At 33.7% G+C, this 23,853-nt stretch overlaps 1 protein-coding gene across 1 annotated transcript; it reads right to left on the reverse strand.

Moving 5' to 3' along the window:
* Positions 1-44: 44 nt before the first annotated feature.
* Positions 45-21,886, reverse strand: LOC134857203 (THO complex subunit 6 homolog). The gene is made up of 2 exons (XM_063873580.1): positions 21,652-21,886; positions 45-1,010 (listed from the first exon to the last, which is right to left on the reverse strand). Exons 1-2 carry the CDS (start codon positions 21,875-21,877, stop codon positions 181-183), a joined length of 1,056 nt encoding a protein of 351 aa, XP_063729650.1. The 5' UTR covers positions 21,878-21,886; the 3' UTR covers positions 45-180.
* Between the last annotated feature and the right edge of the window lie 1,967 nt (positions 21,887-23,853).

Consider the following 23,853-nt stretch of genomic DNA (forward strand, 5'->3'; position numbering starts at 1 on the left):
TCTCATTATTGCCCAGCAAAAAAAAATGTTTTTATCTCAAAACATTTCCAACTCAAAACTTAATTCAGAGCATATCTATCTTAACATTCAAATCGATGCCAATATTTGGATAATATTTTACGAATCAACAGATCAAAAACAACAAAATTATAATAAAATCACAGCGGACAGTTTCAGAGTTTATACTCGAATGTTTAGTGAGAACGCTACATAGCCTGGGTTTGTAAATACATCTACCTTGGAACATTGCCCTGCCACACTTGCTAGTTGTGTGACTCGGTCGCTTTTCAAAGTGTGATATACAACGGGCACATTGGTCGGCACTTTTCTTACCAGACTGCCATTGATAGAGTAGGTGTACACATGGTTATCACTGGAACCCACAAGTATCTCGCCAGTTGTTGAGTCACAGGAGACGTGATGTTGAGTGGCACCGTGGATGTCCATAGACTGGGCCATCTCGCCACTGGGTACATGCCATACTGACAAATTGGGTCCGCCCCCGCAGACTAGCCACTGATTAGACGAATCAAGGCATACGCACGAAAGCCATGATCCCAAATCGGGTCGGACCAAGTCGCGACGTTTCGATGGGACGAACGATTTAGTAACCGTACTTGTTCGGAGATCCCAGACTTTGGCAGATCCATCTTCGCTTGCAGATGCCAGCAAAGGAGTTGAGTCGCCGCTTCCCATGGCAAGCCATTGCACGTAATCAGTGTGACCTTTCAAAGATGCTTTCGTCCCTCTTCCACCTTCTAAATCCCATCGCTGGATCATGTCATTGCCACACGCAGCGTATAACATGTTTGAAAACTCGTCAAATGCTAAGCAGTTGCATTCAGCATCGTCAAATACATCTTTTTTCTGCTCTAGTGGGAGACTCCACGCTTCGCTCAGTTGCACGGAAGACCTCTCCGATGAAGGCAGTTTGCACTTCCTGATGATTTCTTTCCACGAGAACGCTTTGATGGGGCCGACACCTCCTGTGACCAGAAACTCGTCTCCCACTAAACGAAGTTAAATTAAAACAGGTTTAACCACTTCCTGTGGAAGTAGCACAGAAAGTTCCGACAACATTAATTTTCAAAGATAAAAATTTAAAAACAGAGCCAACAGAAAGTTAGACAAGCGTCCAGGAACAAGCCAAGAGAAAAAATTGAAGCATTTTAAAACATTGTTCTAATTTCAAAGTAAAAATACATCACGTTAAAACTCTTTGAATTTCGAGAATCTTATATAAGCGGCACTTTTTTCATCAAACTAACCCATGAGAGAAAACTGGGCCGATAGGTTTTTTTATTCCGCTAGATCCACTAAAAATTTCTTTCAAAACTTAACGTATTTCACGATTTTTGCGCCATTTGCACGCATATTTATGGTTAATGCCAAATTATTGGCAATATCCTTTTCGGTCAACGAATCGAACGAAGTTAATTAACCTCATTTCGATGTCGGATTTTAGTTTCTATTTAATTTCCACACATGAAAACTGCTTACAAAAAACCAATTCACCTAAATGCTTTACTTTTTGACCATTTAAATTGGTCAGGGTCACCGATATTGCCACCAATTTGGCATTAACTATATAATTAGAGAGCGTAATTTTCCTCCTATTTAACAATTGAATTTGAAATGACCTTAAACCGAAATCAAAAATCAAACCGCTCGAAATCAAACTTGAACGTTAACAACTTTTGAAACCTCGAAAGCGCAAGCTATTGAATTTCAACTCCAAAATAAAACAAGACTCTTTTTCCTTCCCACATCTGCAAAATTATACAATTAATTGAAGTATTTGAACACAATGTCCGATTGCTATGAAAATTGCCATACGGTCTAATTAGGCCTTGACAAACAAATTTGGTCTTCTTACTTAACCTTGTGAAACCACTCTTTATATCAGAAAATTGATGCTCACGTGACGTGGGGGGAAACAAGAAAGAGCCGAAAACAAGCTCACTGTGACAACTCGAATTTAAGCGTGATCAAATTTGGACACTCTCCTGGAAAAAACTTAAATTATGTATTCACTTCGTTCATTGACAGTTAAAAATGATCTATTTTATTTCAAAAAATTGAGAAACGGTGAATGAACGCAATGAGACTATAACGAGAACGCAACTTTTTTAATATAAATTACGGCATTATTATATCATTAGTTATTAAGTTTATATATTGCTGCGAAATCTAATAAATAAAAACTGAAGTGAACTGCAATATATTGCCATTAAGCGCCATCGATGTAATATATTGCCACTAAGCTGATTAATAATGAAGCGAAAAAAAATTATAAGCCGATTAAATAAAATCAAAACATTTAAAAAAAAGAAATTATACCAACCGGATTTGTAGGTTTAAAATCAACAAACAAATTTTAAATGCGAACATGTTCAGAACTTGTATGTTGGTTGACGAAAAGGTAGTGGAACCTGATCTAAACTATATTTTATGATTGGATAAATTAGATATTTTACCACTGTAAAGTATTTAATATTAACCAATCATGATCCATCTAACTAACAACCCACTTATTTGTAAGTGCTGAAATTACTTGTAATTTCAGCACCAGAGAGATTTGAATTTAACTTAGAAATTAGTTGTCTCTCCAAGAGAACTTCAGCAGCCGCAACAAACCAGTATACCCTAAATCTATTGAGCCTAGCAGAGACTAGTTAAACACCCTGAGACTAGAAAGTATAAGAGTAAGATTAGGATCGGTATTAGACTAAGAAGTTGCGCGAATCTATCCGGCCGAAAATAAGATAGCGTGACGAGCAGACGGTGTACCCTATCCGAAATTACTCTATGAGTTAACCATCTCGGTTATAACTCATCTGGTGCGACCATAAGTCTCGAATAAGACCTTAATAGCTTAGAATTAACCAAAAATAGATTAGAATTTAGACAAAACATTTTCAAAATGTTATACGATAATAATTTAATCGAAATGTCTCTACGACTCAATAGATCAGAGCCGATATTCCGAACGATAATAGAACTACCCGGAAATGGAAGAAGACCTCGAACAAGAGACGACATACGACAAAGTAGAAACTTACCAAATAGTTTTATGATCGTACGGCAAAAGCCAACACAAACTTTTATATTTAGAATCTTATCAGCAATGAATTTACATTTTCATTTGCAAACATAAAATTTTGAAGTCAATCTTCATGATCATTTCAGGCGCTAAACAAAATTATTAATATACAATAACGATTGATAAAAAGATCTCAGATCGTTTTCTTAATTTCAGCAGTCTTATATAAAACATGTTTGAAAAATATTTATTGAAAATGAAAATAAAAATTAGTAGCATGACAATAAAGTGTTAGTAATCATAAAATCATCTGTTGTCCCAGCTTCATCACCTAAACTTAACAGCAATCATAAGCTCACTAATATCATTAAAAGATTAAATCTTTTTCTTAAATAAATTTAAACCAAATTACACTTAAATTTACTTAAATTTAAAAATTAGATCATCAAGGCTTATCCTTGGATCTCAATAAATTTTTATTTCATTAAATTTAAAACCTGATTATCAAGGCCTATCCTTGGATCAAAAAGAACAATTTTGTTCTCCACCACCCACTTAACAAGTGTCTAACGACCTCAAACGTCGATTCACTATCCAACCCTTCCAAAAGACCAAAGACTAATAGAAATTTTTAAATAAAACTAACCATTCAAATTAAGATAAACAGTGAAGAACTTCGGTTATTCATCCTTCACTTGAACCCTCCTCTTACCAGACCCAGGATAGATCTTAGACTTAGTAAGTTTAAAATAGTACCTAACGAACTACTTGCGTTCTAATTATACCTGAACCTTGTGGATCGATTTACTATTCTCCAACCCTTGAACACAATCACTACCCCTAAGTAAGATTAAGTAAGTTAACACCTTAGCTTAGACTAGCTGCGAGAAAGTAAAAAATCATTCTTCGGAATCGATATACTTTTCTCTCCAACCCTAAATAAAAAGACCCAGGTTAAGCTAACCAAAAAATCGTAAGGACTAACAGTCTAAGAAAATAACTAACAACTTTTTGCATCCCTCATCCTAAACCTTATGTCATTCAAAAATCTAGGAAATAAACAAACAATCGTTTTACACAACTGTGAGATAGATAACCAAAAATACGATCTTGTCATCACACCTCATACACAAACAGTTGGATACATTAGAACAAAACGACTAACAATAAAAAGAAAAATAATAAACAAACAAAGACAAATCACACGAAAAAGATTTTCAAAAAATAGAAACGCATTTTCAGAATCAGAAGCCAGCAATTTAGATGAACTCTACAAATTAAAAGAATCAATTGATAGAAATTGTCCCATTCACGATCAAATATATTTTTCCGATTCAGAAACAACTTCAAATTCATCAAAAGGAGGAAAAAGAAGAATAAAAAAGCAATATAAACACAAACCAGTACACTTGTATAATTGGAATCAACCAATTAGACACATCGATAGTTATATATTAACAGTCATTAAACAAAAAAATGAGCCACACTCAAAGTGACGATAGTCCAGATGACGAAGAGGTTTACCCCTTCCTCATAGATGCACCCGATAATAGAGGGCAACATGATTTTTGCAAGAATTTACTCGTAAATTTGTTTGACCCGGAATCAGTCCATGCAAAGCAGAATTCCCAGATGTAAAAATCAAAAGACAAATTATTGAACGTTATCTGAAAGATATATGTAACTTAACACAACAATATGGAATCTACACCATAGAATTCAGCACAGAAAAATACGAATCATCGTAAATATGTAATTCAAACAGATGATCTTGAATTAGAATTTTCAAAAGTATTCTTAGAATATATTAAAAGCATACAATATCATAATTCACAAAGAGCAAACTCTATATTCACTAACGAAGTTTTTGCAATAATATATACCTATATTTCTATATTAGAAAAAACAGAATTTCAAAGTATCTCACCAACTGAAACATCCAAACATACAAAAGTACGACATGAAATCACGTTATTGTCAACTTTTCTACATATAATCAAAGAAAATTTCACTAAAGACGATGTTTCACAACACACAAAACATGACTTACAAAAAATTTTGGCATGGTTTATAATAGATTATTTCACACATAAAATAGACTTAATTTCACAAGCAAGAAAAAATTTCAGACCTCAAAATCCAAATGATGATACTGCCATTACAGAACAATCAGACTACGTTTGGGACCCTGAACGGTCTCATCCTACATTTATAAATATTCCACAATCAATCTCAAGTCAAGCAATAAGTACAATATCTTACCACAGAGATTATGTAAAAGTAAAACCACTAACCATTGATGCAACACCATTAAACTACTATACATTTTTACCTGATACACGAAATAACAGTTTAAATTCGACCGTCATACACAATGAAAACCTTAATGGAACTAGAAATCTTACACAACAAGATATTCAAACACAAGAAAATGAAGAAATTTTCCAAACAACAGCAACTACACAACAAAGTATTTCACCAATACATCCAAATTTAACAACACCAAGAAATACAAACACTTCACTGGCACAAGTAACCTTACAATCAACCGTTAAACCTTCGGTTGCTCCAAAATATTCACATATGGATTATCAAACATATAGACCCATGACAGTACCATCAAAACCACGAAGAACGTTCACAAGAAACACTTTTGCAGAACACAATTATAATTATGCACATTCGTCAAAAACAAACTAGCCCCCACGAAAAACAAATAATAATCATGTATGTTCTCACTATTGGGATAACCCAATGACAAAAACCAACTCAGTTAATTTTCAAACTAATTCACATCCTCCACAGGATCATAGTGAAAATTACCCATTCTTTCAACAAAATAAAAACAAAAAGCAAGCACCTCATCATACGGAATACTTATCATCTGATGATGATTATTTACAACCAGACATTTTTGCACAATATACCCAAGAATATCGCAAACAAGGATCGCGACGACCTCATACATATAATAGAATTTTTTCTCCAAACCCAACAGATACACGAAATCAACAACCAATACATATGCCAAATCCAACTAATACACAATCTTTTCAACCAATTCAACCACAAAACCCAATGACTATGCACTCGTATCAACCAACTCAAATGCAAAATGAAATACCATTTCCATATTACCTTCAACAACACGAAATAACAAAAAATCAACTTTCAAATTTTTCGCAAATGCCAAATGCCGCAGAATCACTACAGATGACAATGAATCCATACCTCATGGGTGGATCATCAATAACATCAAATAAACCACTAATGGTATTTACAGGAACAGATCCTGAATGTTCTGTAGAAGATTATTTGAATGCAGTAACAGCAAATTTAATTTTAAATATAGGACCTGAACCAACTAATACGCCACTACATCAAAATTGGATACATAGACGCACAGCGTTGATACAAACAACTTTAGATGGCGCAGCTCAAAAATGGTTTTCAGCATTACCTATAGAAATAAAATCAGACTGGAAAAGATTTACACAGAAATTTTCAAAAATGTTTGACTCCGAAAGAAATAAACAACACCAAAGAGTTTTATGTAATGAAATTCGCAGATTACCAAATGAAACCATCAAACAATTAGCAGTACGTATCGAAACACTAGTTCGAAAAGCATATTCACTGAATACACATGACTATAAAAACACAAAAATGACAGAAATTTTAATGATGACCTTAACACCTCAATTAAGGAAAATAGCAATAAAAAAGAGAGCATCTCATCCTTCTTCAATTAGAGAGCCAGATTTAGATTTTCGAAAACTAGTAGACAAACTAGAGCAAGCGGAAATCACAATGAAACTTGAAGAAACAGAAAATCTAAAACTACAATATAGTAATCGAATTGAAACAAACACTACACATGTAAATAACATACAGGAATCAGATACAGACCTAGTTGAAAAAATCACTGAAATACTAAATATTTATGAAATACACCCAAATTTTAAAGGCAAACCATCTTTCAAAAAATGGTGTAACTATTGCCGACGATACGGACACAGTATTTCCGAAGGTAGACAAAAACAACAAGATAACCAAAACAAACCTCAAAAGCATAAAGAACCAAATAAATCGTTCTATCAATATATGAAAAAAGATCAAAATCTACCAAACAAAAATATATACAGTAACAACAGTTCAGGAAAACCACTTCCGAACAACACCAATTACACAAGGAATCAATCACCATATTACTCAAGTTATAGAGGAAGATCACCAGAACGAAGAAATACAGAATTCTTCACAAAATAATTATAATCGATCAAATAGTCGAAATAACTATTCCAGATCAAATTCCAATGCAACACATTTTGTTTCTAGATCCAGTTCCCAATCAAACCCAAGAAATAAACACTATTCCAATAATCAATCACGAAACTCAACATATAACAGAAATAGAAACTATTCACATAATCGAAATAGAAGTTATTCGAACAATCGAAATCAGAATTACCCGAACAATCGATCAAGAAATAACTCATATAATAGATCGAACTTTCACAGATTAAATGACAATTATCAAAACAGATCACGGAATAATTCACAAAATCGAAATTCAAGATATAATAATCAATATAGAAATTATTCCCAGTCACCACATAGGAATAATAACCATTATAATAATTCTAAACATCGATACAAAAGTAGTACACCAAAACATCAAAGACATATTAATCAAGTACAGTCAAATGAAGAAACAACATCAGACCCCCCAGGTATTGATGACACAGGAAGTAACGAACTACAACTAAATCAAATAAACTGTGGATCATCAGATACAGTAAGTGATACTGAAAATACCATCTCCGTAAATATGATAACAGTCGAAAACGACTACGAACCTATTATATATGAACAACCTTTTACATCACATATATATGAAAATCAATTGGAACTCCTTCACAATTATTATATTGAACCCATCAATACTACACAAACTGCACAAGAAATAAACGAAATTAACACGGTAAATAAACCCGATGAAAATGACAAAACAAAATAATTAAACACAAATCATATTTATCAAAAAATACAAAAATAACAACCCAGAGAAAAAATTTGGACAATACCATTTCTCTTAGAAAGTCCAAGAAACAAGGAATTTCATCCACCAGATCTTGAAATTGATTTTTTAATTGATTCAGGAGCAGAATCAAACATAATTAATATTCCCACATGGAATGAAATCAAAACATAACATCCAAAATTAACGCCTCTTGCAACCTCTAGTAAACTAGCAACAGCGCAAGGATCAACATTAGTAAATTATGGAAAAATCCAATTATTATTCCTCCCCACAAGAACAATGGAGCAAAATAAAATTCTAAACAAACCATTTAAACAAATATTTCATATCACTGATATTAAATACAATATGATTGGCATACCATTTATATCAAAATATATACCAACAATCAACATCTTGAATAGTAAAATACTGATCAAAGATATGTACACAAAAACAAAAAAAAAAGCTCTAACATTTTTTCAAAGATTAAATAAACAACCACCATTCTTCTCAAAATTTTATCCAATTTATAACCAACAACGGAAACACCTCAAACCACTATCAGGAAATATATATATAATTTTTCAATAAAACAAGTTCACCAATATGATAAAAGTCAAAATAAACAACAACTTTTTATGTCAGACTTTGAGTTTAAACCTATTCACAAGTTTTTCAAAATCACGATTTCATCTATAAAATATTTGAAAAACACGAATTCAGAAATCATTTCGCTACACGTGTATAACAATATACCGTATCAAGTAACATTAACCTTAGGACTTTTAGGATATTGCGAAACAAACGCTACAATATCTCCCGTACATGAAATAGCATACCGCGTAAATAATATACTCCAAAAATTAGATATTTGTCAATCTACAATTCTTAACGAAGAACTATCCATAAATAAAATAATAAGCAATGAAAAGAGAAACACAGATTATTTCACAAAAACACCATATTTTAAACCAACATTCAATATCACAAATTACACAAAAGAACAACAACAATTTTTAACAATGTTTAACTTTGAACACTCACAAATTACACAAACCGAATTTGACAAACTAGCAAAACAACTATTAAAATATTCAACAGTCTATGCAACATCAAAATTTGATGTTGGGAAAATCAGTTCATCACTACATCTCCCGTTAAAACCTGACGCAGTTTTCAAAAAACAAAGAGCTAGTAAAGTACCAATTCATTTACACGACAAAGTAAATAGATTACTTGATATTTTAGAACAATACAAAATTATCTCACCAGTAAACAAAGAAGAACAACCAAAAGGTAACACATTTATTAACCCTGTTATCATCCTAGCAAAAGGAGAATCATTAAAAATAGTTTTGGACGCTAGATACCTCAATTCACTAATAGACGAATCAAAATGCAATTGGCCTATTGAACCGATACAAGTTATTTTAACAAAAATAAACGGAAAATACTTTACAACCGCAGATATGAATAGTGCATACAATCAAATGCCACTAGATGAACAATCACGACGTTTAACACAATTTGCTATTGGAAATCAACAATATGAATTCAACCGCCTATTCTATGGAATATCCATAGGACCAGCAGCATTTTCAGCTTTTATGAGCAAAATTTTTAGACCACTAATACTTAAGAAAAACGCAATCACCTATTTAGACGATGTTTTTATGCAATGACAGACAAAAGAAGAAATGTTTACAGTTTTAGAACACTATCATAAAATACTTCAGAACGAAAATCTGAAGGCCGCCCCCGATAAATCACACTTCTTTTTAACACGAGTTAAATTTTTAGAACATAATATAGAAAGAAACACAATCACTCCATTAAAATCACGCATTGATGCTATTCAAAAACTTCAACCACCAACAAACAAAAAGAAAAACCAAGAATTCCTTGGAATGTTAAATTTCTTAAGCAAGTACGTTTATAAAATGCAATTATATTTAAGACCGTTCTATAATATCCTCAGACAACAAAATAATTTTGAATGGACCACTGAACATCAAACACGATTTGAAGAAATTAAAAAACTTCTAACTGAACAAATTTCAAACACAATTCCAGATCCAAATCAACCATTCTATGCAATGTGCGATGCTTCAAATTTTGGCATTGGCGCAGCATTACTACAATCACACAGTGGTACAAATAAAATGAACCTTATATCAGCAAATTCCCGATTATTCACTCGAGCAGAGCTACGACTCTCAACTCTAATGAGAGAATGTACAGCTATAGTTTATACACTTACAGAATATGAATTTCTGATACTTGGATCAAAACATCCAACAGTTCTATTCACAGATCATAAACCAATCATTTTTCTCTTTACACAAAAGTCAAATCCCAATCACCGAGTTTATAGATTTCAATTAATTCTAATGAAATTTCCAAACTTACATATAGTTTGGACAGCAGGAAAGAATCTTGCATTACCAGATACATTAAGTCGAAATACACCACCTGAATTACTTAAACGAAAAACTACAGTTGAAATACCCAAAAATATAAAATTTTACCTTGCAAAAGACGAAACATCACCCCGACTAGAATGCAAATATGCAGTAAAAACTGACTTTGAACAATCACAAATAAATAACCTACAACATTTCCCACTTTACTTAGATTGCCAAAATAATCACTACGAAGTTGATCTACTTGGAACATCAACTTTCAAACCAATTCCATTCTCACAATGGATAAAAAATAACACCCAACAAAAACGAATAAAACACCACTCGCATAAAAAAGACCTTTTTCCGTTAATTGAAAAAGAAAATTTAACTGATAAAATAAATTTATCAGGACCACAAACAAATGATTCAAAATACACAATAAATCATGTTTTTGACCTCCATGACCCAATTCCCCTATCTAAATTAGAAATTGAAAATAATTTTCTCCCTCCAACAGATAAAATTACAATTAATATCTTGAAACAATATCAAAACCTTGACCCAGTAATTAGACAACTAAAATCATGGTACAAATACAAAACTAAGCCCGTAAAGGCAGATACCACAATTTTAGGAAATAAAACACTCCTCCGATATGTCTGAAAATTTAATAATACAACAATTAATGAAAACACAGACCTTCTAGAATATCAATTAAATGATTCTACAGTTCCCTGTCTCCCTTTAAGTATGATTCTAATAGCTTTTAACATTTCACATACACAAAACACTAAAGGACACTCTGGATCAGAGAAAACATATTCAAATTTTACACAAAATTTTTATTTCCCAAATGCACCAGTTTAGATAAAAGTACTATGCAATGATTGTATAGTATGCCAGCTAAAAAAACCTTATCCAAATCAAAAACAAACAGCACAAAAACAAGATTTTAAAGGACAAAGTTTGTATTTTAACCACCGTATTTCATTCGATACAAAAGGACGAATTTCACCATCCTCTGAAGGAAACTCCTACATTATGGTAATTGATGATGCATTTACACATTATGTAGCACTCAACCCAGTACCACATTGTAACGCTTATTATGCTTACACAACACTTTATGAACACTGGATAGCTAAATTCGGATTACCCGAAATCTTAGTTACAGACAACGGTACAGAATTCATAAATAATGAAATCATCACACTATGTCACTTATATAACATTAAGCACAAACCGCGTACATCTCATGCACCTTGGACAAACGGTTTAGTCGAAGGTATGAACCGTTCACTACAAGAATATCTTAGATGTATCATAAATGGAAATGATACAAGATACACAGAATGGTCAGCAGATGTAAAATTATTTCCCTTAGCATATAATTCACAAATTACGACAACTCTAGGAATGTCACCATACGAAATGGTTTTTAATCAAAAGCCACGTAAACCAATTATGTTTACAGCAAACTCTCATAAAAACACACAAGGTCATTGCCAACCGAATAAAGACTCAGTTTGTTATAACCTACCTTTACACACGCATGATGAAGATCATTTTCATCACCCACAAATCCTTAAATTAGCCTCCGGTACACACACCGAATGGATTTTAAATAGAGATAAAAAACACAATGAAATTTACCAAAGAGTAACAAAAAAATTGTTACAAAGGCAAAACATTAATGAACAAATAAATTCACGCTTTACACCAGCCTCAGATTTAAAAATTGGAACATTTGTCTTAATACCTAATTTTAATACACAAAAAGGAATTTCTAAAAAATTACAACCCCTTCGCAAAGGACCATACCAAATAATTGCCAAACCCACTGACGTAACATATAAAATCACCGATTCAGACCAAAAAGAAATTGTTCAACATCGAAACAATCTATTGCCTTACTACCCAAAAGAATACGCACTACGCGAACTAACTCAATTATATGATTTCACAGGTTTAAAAGTTATTCAAAATTACCCACATACGGAAAATGAAATAAATAAACAAAACGATATTCACCTTGAAAAACAAAATAAAAAACCAACTACAATCCAAAACAATACAAAAAAGCTAGATCAAAAAATACCTCAAAAGAAAGGAAAAATAGAAAAATGATAGAAAAAATTATACCACAAGAACAAGTCGAGAAATCAGAACATAGAGAGTCATCACGACTTAGAAATCAACCACGTAAAAACTACAAAACATTCATCCCACAATCTAAAATACTAAAGAAAGTTGAATTTCAAAAACAGCTTTAATTTTAAAATTAATAATCTTTGCACCTCTGAAACATTTTGAACTTTCATTTTTCAAAATAACATGCTGACAAACACGCAGCGATTCTAGTTCAAAATTAGCCAATAGGATTCATTCAATCCGTCACCTTCTATAACTATAACACAAACCAATTAGACGAAAGATATTAAACTCCAGGCATATCTATAACTATAACTTTACAACCTCCAGGTCAAAAATAAGCAAACCACTCAAACTTGACAACTAAAATAAATACCACCATAATATCATAACCCTCCCTTATCTAATAACGCAAAGATCAACAATATTTCCCCAACTTAGACCTCAAAAACCCCCCAAACAAAAATGATAAATTAGCCTTAAGTAAAATACGACCATATTAATTTAGCCTAAAGTACAAAAATCTCAAAAATACCCCAGATCACCTGACAAATAAAAATAAAGCAAAGAAGACCTCCCGAACACCATAAAATTCGCCCCCAACAACTTTTCACAAAACTCAACCCACTTGTCAAAAAATCAATAAATATTTCGACCACACTTGAAAATTGCCCCAAACAACAAAAAATATTCGACCAAGAAGCCATTTCTTAAATGCTCTTCTCTCGATCAGTCAACACAATTTTCAATATTTTCATAAACGTTTTAACAATACTTAAACTTTTATTCATATTTCTCTTTGATACTTTTGAAGCTTTTATAATAATTTTAATCATTTTTTGCAATATTTTTTAAATTTTCTACTCCCTATTTGAAATATATCTCCAACTTTCCCAAGTCATTGACCATATTCACAGGTACGAAAACCCAAAGTTTATTTAAATGATACGAACCATTTTTAGTAGAACAGATATTTTTTTACTATTTGTAATTTTTATAACATTTTTATCATCCCTAATATTGACAATATGCAAATGTATAAAGAAGGCAATCAAAACATTCGCCTTAGCAACAATCCTTTTAATTCTTTTCCTTGAAAAATACTACAATAAACATAAATTTTTTCTTTAAGAGAAATCAATCAGAAACCCTCAAAAATTGCTAACCAACAATCACACAGTCAGTCTTCACCGACATCATCCCAAGAAAACCCGACAATACCTATAACTACCCAAAACCCCCAAACATCTACACGAATTTCTTTCCAAGATAACCCATACACCTTTGAAGAACGACACGCTCGCTTATCTGAACCATTAGAACCAGTTCAGCGACAGGCACCTCTAAGTGAACCAACATATAACTTGTACCCAACACTACCACAAGAATTAAGTAGAATAAGAAATATTAGTCAAAACCAAAATACAGTTGAAATAAATAGACAAATTATACATCGACGACGAAATAGAGAAATTTTCAAACCCCCCGAGTTCATTTTGATATACCCCAATCCCCATCACCAAGTACTCCAGAAAACCCAATTAGCATATTACCGGAAACCCCTACACTTCTTTCACAACGTAGCACCTCAAGTATACCCTCAGATTACTTAGGTTCAACACCAACATCTGAACAAATACGTGACAATCCCTTTGTCCCCCCTAAACATCGTAACCCCCCTAAACCAAACATCACGACTACCATATTGGACAACACAGTCATTCACACAAGGTGAACCAAATTTAATAAATGACCCAATAGATATTTCTACGGATACAACAACATCATCATCACTACCAGAAACATTATCACTACCGTCAACACCATCAATAAGCCAGATTTCATCGACGCCTTTCCCCCTAAATTTTCCAAATAACCTCGACGCTAGATATCGAGAACAATCATCAACAAATATCCCTTTAAGATTAGATTGGAACACGTTCACAGCACCCCCACCATTATTTGGAAAACACCCGGAAAGTAACCGACTCCACAACTGGGCACTCCATAGGCTACAGTATAGACAAGACATCCACGAAGACATTCGTGACCATAACATCCAAATACTCCAACAAAATAGTCTACAATTAAAATTTGAAATCACGGTTAAACTTAACAACATTGCTCAACATCCTTACCCATTAAACCCACCAAATATAACAGCTCAATCGCTACCACCACCATTTATAACAACTGAAGTAATATATAAATACGACAGATATACCAAAAAGACAATTGGTTACATCACATTTTATAACCCGTACTCAGGATTATCATACACATGTATATTCTAAAAATATTGATACTTCTCCAACTCCTATTTCTAATAATCTCCGATCAGAACACAAATCCTTCTCCCCGCACAGGACCCCAGGACTTATTAGTAACACACTACGATTGTGAAGAAAATGAACAAAAAACACTACACAAATATGCAATAAATCAAGTATCACAATGCGAAACAGAACCACAAGCTATAGAAACTACAAATGTAATAGCGACACTGTATTCAAAAGCCCGAGCAACAACAGTTATAGGATATAAATTTACAGCAACATTTTCCGAAAAGAAAGTACATTGTTCACAAGTTTCAAACGGAAATAAAAATCGACTTGACCACGAATCATTCTACCAAAGTTATATAGAACGATTTCTACACCTAAATCCCGATGATTGTAAAAACGAGCTACTCAGATTAAATATCACAAGAAATAAAAACACCGACAGAAAAATAGTATATTTTCAAGTCTTTGCCGATTCTGTACATCAAGCAGAACTTGAAAGATATCAAGGACATATAAAACTAGATGAAAAATACCCATACAACGGCGCACACGGAAGAATAACTTATGACATACACGATAAGCACTGGATACCACACATTGGTATAAATAATCCATCAAACTGCAAAGCAGACACAAAAAATAAAGGATATCAAGAAATAATGTTTTTCGATTGGAAAATACAACTCGAAAAAATACAGCTCACACGAGATTTATCCGACAACACAATGATCTATCAAGGAATTAGACTACCTTGTAAAAACGATCAAGGTTATTGTGATCCTACAACACGGACACAAGCAACAATTGTTTGGTTTCCCGAAGATACATGCACAACATTTCAAGTAGCAAAAATACACGCTCGAATGATAAAATTTCATGAAAAATATTTTATACAATCAATTCCATATGAACAAGTCCATGCATTACGAAAACAAAGTACTGATTTTCGAAATCTCCATAATATAGAAAATAAATTAACACGTTTTCAAATATATCAAGAAACAGAAATCGCATGCAAATACAGAAACCCACTTCACAAAACACAATATTCTGAAATATTAGTTGAATACGAAAAATGTTTCGACAAAAAGGTTTCGAAAATTAAAAATTGACCCTTATGCCACAGGTCACCCTCTACACGAAGGAACATCATATATACCAGTTAACTTTCAAAAAAGTAATGGTCAACCTGGTGGACACCTAAAGCCACATGACACTAGAAGCACACGTTTACAAGAACTATCACTAATGAATAATTCTTATTTTGGTAATATCCACTATGATATCCACTTAGATATGAAGTTAGACTACAGGATTAGTCGAATTTTTCAAGAAATGTCACTCTCCGAATTAGAAACACTTCACCAACTATGCGAATTAGAAAGGACACAAATCCTACAATCACTTGCACTAGCAGTGTTAAAAATACCCTACGCAGGATATTTATTATCAGGAAATAGATCAAATTTTCTAGACTACGAAGGAAACATTTAATGGTTTTATACTTGTACCAAAAAAAGTATCACCACTATATGTTTTTGAAGATAAACGATGCTATAAAAGAATCCCTATCTTTTATAAAAATAAAGTACATTTTGTTGACACTTTCAAGACGAACATATTTTTGGGATACCGCAGTCCCATGTGGATCAGAAAATAGCCACAATGTAGTACAATTGAACCCTGATGAAGATAAATATTATCTTCTTACCCCATACCCCACGTTAATGCAATCACTCAAAAAATTTTCACCCGAAAGCATCAGAGCTATTGCTCGTAATCCAAATATTGATTTACAATCAATTGGAACATATTCAAAATCCGATATCCGACACCACATTAGAACACAACAATTCCAAGAATTATTAACACAAATGGACACTATACAAAGACTATATATATCTAAACGGTGAAAAATACAGACCACAAGATATTTCACCTATAAATATTTTTAGCTTTGTTACACTAAAAAATGAAATTCTCGATTTTCTAGGATGGCCCTATTACATCTTAGAAAAATTAACTATCCGCAATGTTTAACTTTATAGGATTTCTTTTTTCACTCTTAAAAGGAATCTATAACACATGCGCTATACACACACAAGTAAATAGACAAGCAAGTGTAGCACGCATACTATTTGCAGGATTTTTTGGAATTTTTTCATCATCAATTAACAAAATTCTTCTAGACGCACAAATAAAAGAATATAATACAAAAATAGCGACAACACAGAACACATACGACGAAGAACATAATAACATGAAAGTAACACCTACAGCACCACAGTTGCCACCCCTACCACATAACCATCCATTATCCTTAGTCCCACGTAATTTCCGAAACCTAGCAATAACACATAACCCAAATTTTAGACCAAACATATCGCAAAGTCCCATACAACATATAATGACACATCATTCACAAGATGATAATACATATGAACAAATTATAGAACAACCCCATACCACCGCTTTCCAGTCTCAAAGTAATCATTTTTTAGCCCACGATGAGCCGACAACTTGGATCCCTACACCGCTCAAATTCCCATCCAACCAACCTCAACACTCCAATCACAATAATCCCACTTTTTGCTTTCCCGCCACCCGATTTTCCAACTATTAATATAACATCAAGCATGAATTCGGATACTAATTCAGATATTTCAGTTTTATACTCCATTTCACAACTTAATAACCCTAATATAGAAACCCCTGACGAATTTGCAGACTCCGAACCATCTCCATCTAATAATTTTCAAACAAACTCCTCAGTTTTTTCAAAACCCCCTTTTCAACCGATCCCACTAAATAATCCACTCCCATCCGTTTCTACTCCCTCTTATGCTTCACAAGTAACCCCAACCTATTCTCCATTTCATTCCGACCGATCATCTAATTCTCCCGATACTCCCCAAATCTCCCAGGAACTCGATAATTTTATCACCCTACAACAACAGCTAATACACCCTAACACCCTCACTATAAATCAAATTTCATCCACAATAGAATCCTCAAACCCACCTACTCCTACACCCTCCTCAGCTTACACTGCATCATTAGCACAATCATCCACATCCACCGAATCATCAAATAGCACTCACCGAGCTTATCGCACTTTTAAAAGAAAATTCCCAAACCATCCATTCCCGACCAAACCAGGAACAGCCTGCGAATATATTAATCATCCACACCACACCAACACGAAAGATTTTCTAGCAATCACCTTACCCTCATTCCCACAATATACTTTAAACACACCTAACGACACACGTAGTTTTGTAGATGAACATGTTTTAATGCCTACACTTCATTGGACAGCATATTACCATTTTACTAATCCCCTTTGCCTGCCACTATCTAATACTCATAACGATATGGAAAAGAATAAAGATATGCTATATAGACTCACCGCAACACTAACATCTAGACAATTTACTTATATAGGATATAAAAACTCACTAAAAACATTCACTGCACCCCGAGCTAACGAATTTACAATAGAATATTACGACCATAATATCATCTGAACTAATCAAGACCAATTTCTAGATGACGATCGCTTCGCTAACCAACAACTAACAGAAAAATTCTTCATCAAAACGTCATATGTATTCACACTTAATATTTTTGATAGAAAATATAATCACATCATTTCTGAAGCACTAACTGATATGCAAGCTTACAAAAGTTTCAAAGAAAAACTTCAATTATTTTCACTAACCTTTCACTTCCTTGCACCACATGAACGCGATTTGCACTGTTCACACGACATTATGTTACGCACTAAACAGACTCACACATATACATACTATCGCTTCATACAAAATCATTTTGATCTACATACTCGATCAAGACAACAACACCATCGTTTTCAGTTTCCTAACTCGAAGTACACTTCACCATTTTTTCTTAATTTCACATATTGCATCAAAGATACTAACCTCCACGGCATCCTCCGCAATTATGACCCAGTAACACAAATGTATATATTTTGTCCCATCACGAAGACCTTTAATGCCGAGGAATCCAGACCCTTCATTATCCCACATGAATTTATCCAACCTATAGAAATCCCTAAATTAGAATTTATTCACAATACTAAATATAATCACAAAATATATAACCTCATTCAAAACACACCTTATGAGTTTGCAGTAGGCACCGAAGAACTAAAAACCATTAAAGCACTTCAATTGCTTTGGCCACTGCTCCAAACTAAAAACATCATTCGCATACTAGCAAAATTACTAACAAATTCAGACATAACACGCGACATCTTTCCCCACGGCTTTTTCCCAGACGATTAACAGGTAAGTATAATTTAAAAATATTCTTAACTAATAAATTTAAATTGATACTAACCATTGTTTACTCATGTTTCTTTTAGATTTTTAGTCTTCATACCACGATCATCTGCAAAAAACAGAAAAGAAAAATAAAAAATAAACTTTTTAAAATTCTTCTAAACTTCATTAACATTTTACACACGTTATCTGATAAAATTCATACCAAATGTAGTAAATTAATCTATAAATTATTCCCCCATAAAGCAGTAAATTTAATTATGATGAAAATTTATAACTTTAAATTTCCCCCCAAAACTAGCAATAAAATTGAAATTTCATGTAATAAATTGATAAAATGAAAAATCAGTACTAACATTTTGATATTTTCATTCACTCGCACAGGAATTCTATCCAAACTCGCACAGCTCGCCCACGAAGAATTGTTTAAATAATGATTTTCAGTTTCAAGTTTTCACACTCAACAACTCTAACACACGATAACAAGTTTCAAACTTTCCTTTAACCCGGTTGGAAAGGAATTATATACTAAACCAAACGAACCAACGCAGCTTACTAAACACCACAAATCATAAAATAACAGCATGACTAAGAAAAGAAAACCAACGGTACCCTGAGTATGCTCTATAGCCGGCCTAACCCACCGCGCTACATCCACGCCTTGTGACCACACTTCTATTTTTAATAAGAGGTACTCAAGGGTGAGTAACTCTTCAAAATAACCGAAATAAAACAAAATGTTTTGTGAAAACAACTAACTAAATCCATAATTAAAAAACTGAACTAATAAAAATTTTATAAAATTTAAATCATACCTTGCAGTATATAGATCAACACACAACAACAAAGACGAACATCCAAAGACAAAATGACCCCACTACACTCGAACAAGAATGGCTAACCACAACCGATATGCCGTCCACAATCACAACTCAAAGGATTTAGAGTACGACTTGACTTCGCAGAAAATGACTTCATTGAACTAGACCAATGACCACCTCGATGTTCAAGTATACGTACAGATCCGAGTTACAAGGTATCCCTTCCACGCACAATCTCCACGCCATTCCCAGACGAGGTTGAACACAAAACAAGTTCTCTACATAATACAGAAAAACCCGTCATAGCAAACCATTTTGAAATCAGATTGATTTCGTTGGGAAACACAGTCGTTGTCACAAGAAGACACAACGATTGATGCCCCTAACTCCAGCGTCCTGGAACTTCTCTAACAAGAGGAACCGGACAAGAATACGATGTTCGCCAAATACCAACGTTCATCATCCATCCTTTGAATTGCAGAAAGATAATTCTAAAAAACTCTGTAAAACCCGGATGGGTGGAACCTGATCTAAACTATATTTTATGATTGGATAAATTAGATATTTTACCACTGTAAAGTATTTAATATTAACCAATCATGATCCATGTAACTAACAACCCACTTATTTGTAAGTGCTGAAATTACTTGTAATTTCAGCACCAGAGAGATTTGAATTTAACTTAGAAATTAGTTGTCTCTCCAAGAGAACTTCAGCAGCTGCAACAAACCAGTATACCCTAGATCTATTGAGCCTAGCAGAGACTAGTTAAACACCCTGAGACTAGAAAGTATAAGAGTAAGATTAGGATCGGTATTAGACTAAGAAGTTGCACGAATCTATCCGGCCAAAAATAAGATAGCGTGACGAGCAGACGGTGTACCCTATCCGAAATTACTCTATGAGTTAACCACCTCGGTTATAACTCAGTAGATTTGAAAAACAATTAGGTGATTTTGTTGGTCAAATTGTTTACAAACATTAAGTTTAGAATTGATAACGCTTGCTAATCGCAAGCACAATATTTGCATAAGTTATCACTCACTGCATATTAATGAACAGAACAAAAACTGAAAGTATAAATTGAAAAAATGGAACAATTCCGCAAAAAATCTTAAAACTAAATTACCTCCACCAATGGGAATTTAGACATGGCATTCAGGAAATTGGAAAAAAGCTGTACCTTCAAAAATAGTACGTGCTACGCGAACTAAGCCGACAAAATAAACAGACGGACAAAACTCCATAGTAGAAAATTTCTTGTTTAAAAAAATAGGACACGACTGGATTCTAACCACAAGCCTTTGTCCTCCAATCAGGTGTGTTATCTCTACGCCAGATGAAAAAAACACATCTACAAAATTTTGTGAACAAAGTTGTTTACGGGACAAAAATCTAGAACCCGGCTGCAACAGCCTTGCTTCTCGCAAAGGTAAACAAACCATTATACATACACGCAAAACAATTTGAAAAAACTTCAATTTAAGATTCGAAACATCCAAGTCATTCAATTATGCTTTGAATACTGCCAATGCGCGAATCTCACATAACGGCAGTGAAAAAATTCTCTAGACGGGCTACTTCAGTTATGAAACCTTCTAATTGATAGTTCTCACCAGTTATCATAGTGTAACAGGGAGTGTCATCATACGCTTCAAAACAGAACAGAGGCTTCCTGGTATCTTCGACTGTGTTTACAGAGACTGCAGCAGACAAATGAAACACAGACACTAGTCCATAGGAATCGCACACTGCCATATATCTGCCACATGGCGACACTGCCTGTTGGTAGATTGTGACGTATGCCCTCTTGCGAACCATGAGTTCATTGTCTGTGAACATCCTTAGATTTATCTAAAAATATTCTTTAATGTTTGAGTCATGTTTCATGAGCAGAAATTACGGCAATTCCTTAATTTCCACTAACTACCGCAAGAAGTTATATTTACACCAAAACGATACAAAAAAATTAAGAGGCACTCATCATAGTGGTAAGACGTTCACTTCGAGAGATTCAGATCGTAAAATAGATCCCCTACCATGGCAATGATAGTTAGTGAGAACGAGCTCTTACTTGACCTCTAGCTTCAGGTCCACCACAGCCTGAGCAATTTCGACTGCCAGCTAGTTAACAGAAAACGAGAAACAAAAAACGGTTAACAGAAAACGAGAAACAAAAAACGGTTAACAGAAAACGGAAACAAAGTCGAAAAAAGGTTTTGGAATATATGAAAAATCCAATTTCCGAAAAACAGAAAAAAAACACAACTACCAGCATTAAATAAGCTTTTCGTAATTATTGAGCGGCTGCTAAGCCGACACAATGTAAGTAGATGCCTAGAGCCAAAAACAAAAAAGTACAAAAAACAGTGACAAGCAAACTAAGCCGACAGATTATGAACAGATTAACATTAGGCCAAAAATGCTTTCAATTGCGTACATACTGAAAAAAACAAGGTCCGGCCTTGACTGGAACACCGGACTACACAGTGCTGAGGCAATCAAGTTACCTCTAGGCAAAGGCAGAAGGAAACTGAAAATTGTAACACAGAGGCGAAGCCGAGCTTCGCAACACTTGCGATGCAAACAAACATTGCCCTACAAAATAGCGAATGAAAAAAACTACAGAAACCAAAACAAATAGAGAAACCAAAAAAAAAAAATACAGAAACCTCCCTTAAAATTGGAAACCATTTACCAGGCGACAACAAAGGCGACCTATCGGAACTTTAGACCTGTCTTAGCCATGAATAAGACGCACGTCCTTTAACACAAAGGTCGTGGATTCGAAATCCGCTTCGGTCATGGTTGGAGGGGTCCCAGTGTCATCCTTCTCTGCGGCGAATTGATGACATCTCCCCCACGGAATAAAAGGTCAAACGTTGAAAGGCGGGAGCTGGGCCTGGGGTTAATAATAATAAACAATACCTGTCGGAGCTTTGGGTCGAAACCTGTTGAGCCGAAAACAGAACTTTTATTATGAAAAATTTCTGAAAATTTACACTTTTAATGACCCATCGAAACTAAAACACATAGTCCCAAACGGATATATTTTGACCTCGAAATACGCAAAATAAGTTGACAAGTCGATATAACATAAACTGAAACTGTTTGAAAAAAAAACGGAAACAAATGAAAAAACTCAGCCAGACATGGTAAATTTACAATTTGTGAAGTTTCAGTTATAGTAAAAACTATTTAAATTGAAAAAAAAACAATGCTTTGGAAAGTTTAGAAAAAATCAAGCCAGATTAAAAAATGACGTTTAAAAAAACGAAAAATGTACCGACAGAAACTAGGACGAAAACCCCTAATCCGAAAAAAAATTTTTTTGAAAAGATAATTACTACCTAAAAAGGGCTCAACAAACGGACTACGAAACTAACTACTACTTAATGAGATAAAAGTGAAGCAAGGGAAGATCCTACTGAAGAAAAGAAGATCCTCTAGAAGTGATCCAAAGTTGTGGACAAAAATGTTTACGAGAAAAAAAGTCTAGTACCCGGTTGAAATACCCTTGCGTATCGCAAGGGTAAAGAACCAATAATGGAAAAAAGAAAAAAGTTGGATTTATTCAAAAAAATTTATTCAAAAAAAAATAACTTGAAAAAGTTATTTTAAAACTCTAAAAACACTAAATCTACAACTATTTCAATTTTATATTAGACGATGCTTAGAAACATATTTGAAAAAGTGGGAATCATCTACAGAGTTGCCACAAAGGCGACAAAATTTGAAAAACCCTTGTTCAGCAGAAAACAAAATTTGAGGTTTTTAAGTTTTAAAAGTTTTTACGACCCGTCTGCACTGAAATACAG

The sequence above is a fragment of the Symsagittifera roscoffensis genome, chromosome 1 (genome assembly GCF_963678635.1).
Source record: "Symsagittifera roscoffensis chromosome 1, txSymRosc1.1, whole genome shotgun sequence".
In the NCBI taxonomy this organism is placed as follows: domain Eukaryota; kingdom Metazoa; phylum Xenacoelomorpha; order Acoela; family Convolutidae; genus Symsagittifera; species Symsagittifera roscoffensis.